At 44.7% G+C, this 6,937-nt stretch overlaps 1 protein-coding gene across 1 annotated transcript in view; it reads left to right on the top strand.

Moving 5' to 3' along the window:
• Positions 1-6,937, top strand: part of ALK (ALK receptor tyrosine kinase) — a 737,057-nt gene that overhangs the window by 724,064 nt on the left and 6,056 nt on the right. The window contains exons 15-16 of the mRNA XM_028496593.2: positions 158-255; positions 2,532-2,633. Of these exons, the coding sequence (XP_028352394.1) occupies positions 158-255; positions 2,532-2,633 (200 nt within the window). The remainder of the gene's footprint in view (positions 1-157; positions 256-2,531; positions 2,634-6,937) is intronic.

Here is a 6,937-nt window from a genome sequence, read left to right as displayed (position 1 = left end):
TTCTTTCATACTGAAGTATAATGTCGAAAGGAACTATAGGGAAGAAAAGAGAACTATCTGAACCTTCAGATTGGAGGTGAAAAGCCTTGTGCTGAATATTATACATTTATCTTTTCAAGAATAAAATTAGGAAATGCATTTTCTCATTTTTTTTCTTCCCAGCGACATTGCTGCCAGGAACTGCCTCTTGACCTGTCCAGGCCCTGGAAGAGTGGCCAAGATTGGAGACTTCGGAATGGCTCGAGACATCTACCGGTGAGTAAAGACTGCCATCACCCATCAGAGCTCACCTCCTCAGCTTAACCCCCTCAAGAGAGTGTGACAAGGCTGCTTGTGCCCTAAAGCATCTCTGGTGCCTTGTCAACTTGCCACCTAAAATGTCATTAAGTTCCTTTTCAGGACATGGGAAGCCTTAATCATTGCACATTCCTGAAGGGCTAATTCAAAGATCACACTGCCCGCAATAATTGACACTAAGCTGTTAATTAGATTGTCTTTCTGGTTCCAACTCTATAGTCCTAGCATGTTCTGAGACACAGAATAATCTGGATACTTGATATGGAAAAAGTTTCTAAGTAAACTTTAACTTACTTAACCCCTTTCCTCAATACTCAGGAATTCTAAACAGGCTTAGCTTCCGTCACCCCAGGCAAGAGCACCTTCCAACTGACAGGAAACTGGGCCCAGCTCATCGCTCTTCTTTTCTCACACCAGGAGACACAGGAGTGTAGTTCAAAGCCCATAGGTACTTAGCCCAGATTCATTTATTTTTCCCTGTCATAGTCTTAAGGCTACATTAAAAAATAAAGTAAATTTTAATTTAAAAAAAGGAAAACTCTATTATACTTTATCCCACTCTTCTCTTCCCAACCCCTAGTTTTCTTCTTCTTCTTTTTTTTTTGGTCCGTGCCGCACTGCATGGGGGATCTTAGTTCCCCTGCCAGGGATTGAACCCGTGCCCCCTGCCCTGCAGTGGAAGCGCAGAGTCCTAACCACTGAACTGCCAGGGAATTCCCGTTTCTTCTTCGTCTAATTATTTACAACAGTGACTCACTCCATTAGCTGAGCAAGTCACTCCCTTGCATGGTCACTAATTACACCTTCCCTAATCCGGAGGTAGAGTGAGGAGGGATGGTCATGTAGACCTTTCAGTCTTTGGAGAATAAGGGAGACCTTGAAGGCCTCCCACGGAACTGGTAAACAATCTCCGTGGGGTAAGAATGCCGATGGCATCCTGTTACCCCAGGATAGCAGTACATGGGAAATTAGGAGTTCGCAATGTTCTCAGCTACGGTCATCTACCACTGGTATCCACCACATACCCTGGTAACGCTCCACTTCACCCTCTTCTATCACCCAAGAGTCTCAGCGTTCCTTCCCCTCCTGTCTCAGAGCACCCCGGGAGAGCCTGTGCTCTAAGACACAAACGTTGCAGTGAGACTTAGTGAGTCACATGATCTGGCCCTTCCTCTCCATCCTCAGCACCGATGGTTCCCCAGCTCTACGCTTCACCGCCCAACTTCCCTACAGCTCCAGCTTCCCACAGGCACCCCGCCACGCCACGTCAGGAATGGTCTTCCTCGAGAGCTGCTTTGCCGTTCCAGCTCCAACAGCGCCCCCACTTTAGAGTATAGGCAGTCTCCTATACTCTACCCCCACTTTGGGTAGAACAAATGCATTCTTCATTGGTCACCGAGCTTCGTACATACCTACATCGTCACATGTGTTGTTCTTACTGCAGTTGATTCTGTCTGTTTCTTCCACTAAACCATACCTTGGAAGAGAGAGACTGACTTATTTATGTCCTCAGCACGTGGCAGAACACCTGACACATACTAAGTACTCAGTTCATGTTTATTGGAGTAATTAATTTATCTAGGCAGCTGGTGGGGAGCCACCTCCCATAACACACCAGGCCTGGGAGCACAGTGGTATGAATTCAGTTATTAGTTTTTATCAGTCAGTTGCATTAATGACATCAGTGACAAAAACTAGTGAGTCACCTCATACCATGGAAGCCAGGTGCTCTCCTGGGGGCTCTGCTATGGCATGCCGCTTCCCGCCCGCTGCCTAGAGGGTTCCATGTCGAGCACCTGTATTGAATTAGATGCTGTGTGAGTGCCGAGGAGGATCCAGAGTAGGACACCAGCCCTGCCCTCAATTCTCCCATTTTGGATCTCGCATTACCGTGGATCATCAAGAACAGTACTTATAAGGTTGGAGTAATGTTATGCATTGTGAGTTATAATAAACAAGACCCATCAGGGAAATCTAACTATCTGCCAGCGGGTGTTTTTAGTCATTGCATAGATCTTTCCTTTCACGCCTGCGGTGGGCTGTTTTGTCTCCTATGAAGTGACACTAAGGCTGCTAACTAGGTGATCTGTGTCCCCCCGCTCCCCTCCTGAACCACAAGCGCCCCTTGTTAATTTCAGTCCGTTAACGGGTAGACCTTGTTGTTGCCACTCTCTCAAGGTACCTGGCTCAGAGCCATTTCCAGAACCAAGTCCGCTTTTCTCTTCTCCCTGCAGAGCGAGCTACTACCGAAAGGGAGGCTGTGCGATGCTGCCGGTCAAATGGATGCCCCCGGAGGCCTTCATGGAAGGAATATTTACTTCTAAAACAGACACGTGGTGAGTCTTCTGCTGCCCTCCTCCAGGTCTCACCGTGGGCCTTAAGCTAGAGCTCGTGAGCCAAATGATCCCACACTCTCGTGGGGAAGGGTAAGAAGAACCAACATACCTCTCCAACGGGGGCTCTCACAGGTTGGCGTACATCAACAGAGCATCGGGACCACCGGAAAGGCTTGGGTAAGACACAGGTAAACACTGGACCCCACCCTGAGAGCTCAGGATTCAGAAGGTCTGAGGTCGCTGAGAAGTTGCATTTCTAACAAGTTCCCAGGCAATGCTGTGCTGCAGGCTGGGGGACCACACACTGAGAGCCACACATAATACCGAAGTTCGATTTATTCCAGGAATGCAACAGTGAGTTAAGACTAGAAAAACTGATCAGTGAAATTCTCCACATTGACAGAATCACGGAGAAAAGGAAATAATTATCAGCACAAAAGTGCTGCAGGTGATGGTGGTGGTGAGACCCCTTCTACAGCCAAAAATCAGTTTGGAAAACACCGTCTGCACATTCGATCTCCAAAACTTATTCATCCCACATAACTGAGACCTTGTGCTCCTTGACCAACATCTTCCCCTTCCCCTCCCCTCAGCCCCTGGCAACCACCATTCTACTCTCCACTTCCATGGTTCCACTTATGAGTGTTTGTCTTTCTGTGTCTGACTTATTTCACTTAGCATACTGTCCTCCAGGTTCATCCATGTTGTTGCAAATGGCAAATTTCCTTCTTGTTTATGGCTGAATAATATTCCATGGTTTATATACATGCCACATTTTCTTTATCCAGTTTTCCATCAATCAATATTTAGGTTGTTTCCATGTCTTGGCTATTGTGAATAATGCTTCAATGAACGTGGGAGTGCAGATACCTCTTCAAGATACTGATTTTATTTCTTTTGGATGTATACCCAGAAGTGGGATTGCTAGATCTTTAGTTCAATTTTTAATTTCTTGACGAATCTCCATACTGTTTTACATAATTCCTGTAAGAGCAACACATAAGTTTTTAAATGGGAAATTGAACCTGTGCTCCCTCCCAAAATACATACACACACACACACACACACACACACACACACACACACACAAGATAGTCTTTTTAGATGCGTAAAAATCCACGAGGACAAAGACAACATCAATGACAAAATTTTGGAAACTGAAAAGTTTACAGACAAGTGGTCTCTTACATAGAAAACTAGAAAGTTGATATCTCAGGCCATCCAGAAGCAGCCTGGTTCACTCTGCCTGATCAGGAGCCCCAGAAAGGCCCAGGAATGGAAGGTGCCAGAGCCTCTGAAAGTAGAGGTAGAGCAGAGAGGAAAATAAGTTACAGATCTGTTTAAAAAGTAACTAGATCATTCCCTCACCCCATCCCTCCTCTACCATCACACAGGGCTGGGGTTCCCTCTCTGAAGAGGTTGAACTAAAGTCTTGCCGGCCTTAGGGACATCAGACATCAGCAAGGGTGAATTCTCTACTATAAGCATGCATATACATATATATATATATATATATATTTTTTAAGTCTACCTACTTAAAGGTGTATGCCCCCTCCACCCCCTCAGTGCCAAGAACATGGCAACTAGGCAGAAGGAGATGAGGAGATTCTTGAAGGAGGAACTGACCAATGAAGTGAAAAGCTTCAGACACCACAAGTGCTAGTGGGCTCAATAATGGCCATCCGAAGGTATCAGGCCCTCATCCCAGAAACCTGCCGTTGTTCCCTTATAAGAAAAAAAGAGTCTGCAGATGTGATTAAGTTGAGGATCTTGAAGTGAGACAGTTATCCTGGATAACCCAGTGGGCCCTAAATGCCATCACAAGTGGCATGAGAGGCAGGGGAAAGTTTCGTACACACACAGAGGCAGAGGCTGAAGAGATGTGGCCACAAGTCAAGGAATTCCAGCAGCCACCAGAAGCCAGAAGAGGCAAGGAACAATTCTCCCCTAGAGCCTCTGGAGGGAGCGTGGCCCCGCAGTCACCTTGCTTTCAGCCCACACGTCGGATTTCAGACATCCACCCTTTAGAACTGTGAGAGAATAAACTTGTGTTGTTTTAAGCCACCAAGTTTGTGGTCCTTTGTTACAGCAGCCAGGAAACTAATGCACCTCAGGAAACAAGCGAGCCAGTTCGCCCACCAGTTGACAAGCCTCATCTACATAGAGCTTCCCATCAGCTTTGTCATGTCCCAGTCTTAATACATGAACAGACAGCCAAGAATCAACAAACGCTGGAGAAAAGATTCTAATCTGAAGGAAACAAACATATAAAAAGGAACTTGGAGGAAGAAGAATGCAGAAAGCTTAGGAAAACTTTTAAAAACAATATCCTCGGAAAGTTAGTTATATTATTGTAACCATAATCTGAAGACAAAAGATTATTTAAAAACAATGTTTTTAGGAAAACAATTTCCTGGATATAAAAATATGATGAGAGAGCCCTCCGAGGAGATGGAGCATTAGTTCCCCGGAGCCCATGTGGGCAGCACACAGCAGCATCCTTTCAAAGAGCACAGGGAGGGAAAAGCAGGGAGAAGAAAGAAACTTGGCAAAAAACACTACCTCAGCCAGGCGATCAAGGCCAACGTCAGCAGTGACAGATCATGTTGGTAGCATGTACCTTCACCTGCTATGATGAAATGGCAATTAACCTCTGTCGTCTTTCTCCTCAAACCCAATAACTCCAGTCTAATCCTAAGAAAAACAGACAAATCCTAATTTGACAGTCTACAAAATTCCTGACTGGTACTCCTCGAAACCGTCAAGGTCATCAAAAACGAGGAAAGTCTGAGAAGCTGCCAAAGTCAAGAGTAGCCTAAGGAAACATGACAGCTAAATATAACATGATGTTCTAAGGGGGTCCTGGAAGAGAAAAAGGAAATTCAGCAAAAATTAAGGAAATCTCAATAAACTATGGGCTTTAGTTAATAATAATGCCTTAATATTGGCTCGTTAATTGTAAGGAATGTATCACATTAATGTAAGATGCTAAAAATAGAGGGAACTGAGTGTGAGGTATGTGGGAACTTTCTGTATTATCTTCATAATTTCTTTACAATCTAAAACTGTTCTTAAGAAAATAAAGGTGTTTTTTTTTAAAAGATGATGATAGATGTGTGAAAGTAATGGAAAGGTTGGAAGACAGAGTTGAATAAATCTTCTAGAAAATGAAACAACTATAAATAGATGGGATAGATAAGAAAGAAAAGAAAATTAAAGGGATTAGACCATTAGACCCAATTAGCTGACAAATAGGAGTCCCAGAAAGAATGAATAGAAGAAATGAAATGAATAAAAATATCAAAGAAATAATTTAAGAAGATTTCCCAGAAGGACATGTGTTTCCAGAATGAAAGCATCTAGCAAGTGCCAAGCACTGTGAATAAAAAGAGTAACACAAGAGCACATCATCATGAAATTTCAGACCAATGGTGATCAAGATGCTGCAAGCTTCCAAGGAGACAAATAAAATCATAGTAAAAAATAATCAGAAGGGATTTCCCTGGTGGTCCAGTGGGTAAGACTCCACGCTCCCAGTGCAGCGGAAGCCCCTGTGCCGCAACTAAAAATATCCACATCGGGCTTCCCTGGTGGCACAGTGGTTGAGAGTCCGCCTGCCGATGCAGGGGACACGGGTTCGTGCTCCGGTCCGGGAGGATCCCACATGCCACGGAGAGGCTAGGCCCGTGAGCCATGGCTGCTTAGCCTGCGTGTCCGGAGCCTGTGCTCCACAACGGGAGAGGCCACAACAGTGAGAGGCCCGCGTACAAAATGAAACAACTATAAATAGATGGGATAGATAAGAAAGAAAAGAAAATTAAAGGGATTAGACCATTAGACCCAATTAGCTGACAAATAGGAGTCCCAGAAAGAATGAATAGAAGAAATGAAATGAATAAAAATATCAAAGAAATAATTTAAGAAGATTTCCCAGAAGGACATGTGTTTCCAGAATGAAAGCATCTAGCAAGTGCCAAGCACTGTGAATAAAAAGAGTAACACAAGAGCACATCATCATGAAATTTCAGACCAATGGTGATCAAGATGCTGCAAGCTTCCAAGGAGACAAATAAAATCATAGTAAAAAATGATCAGAAGGGATTTCCCTGGTGGTCCAGTGGGTAAGACTCCACGCTCCCAATGCAGCGGGCCCAGGTTTGATCCCTGGTCAGGGAACTAGATTCCGCATGCATGCCACAACTAAGAAGCCCCTGTGCCGCAACTAAAAATATCCACATCGGGCTTCCCTGGTGGCACAGTGGTTGAGAGTCCGCCTGCCGATGCAGGGGACACGGGTTCGTGCT

This window comes from Physeter macrocephalus, chromosome 12 (assembly GCF_002837175.3).
Source record: "Physeter macrocephalus isolate SW-GA chromosome 12, ASM283717v5, whole genome shotgun sequence".
Lineage (NCBI taxonomy): Eukaryota > Metazoa > Chordata > Mammalia > Artiodactyla > Physeteridae > Physeter > Physeter macrocephalus.
The sequence above is the reverse complement of the archived record's forward strand: the minus strand, read 5'-3'. Positions and strand labels throughout refer to the sequence as shown.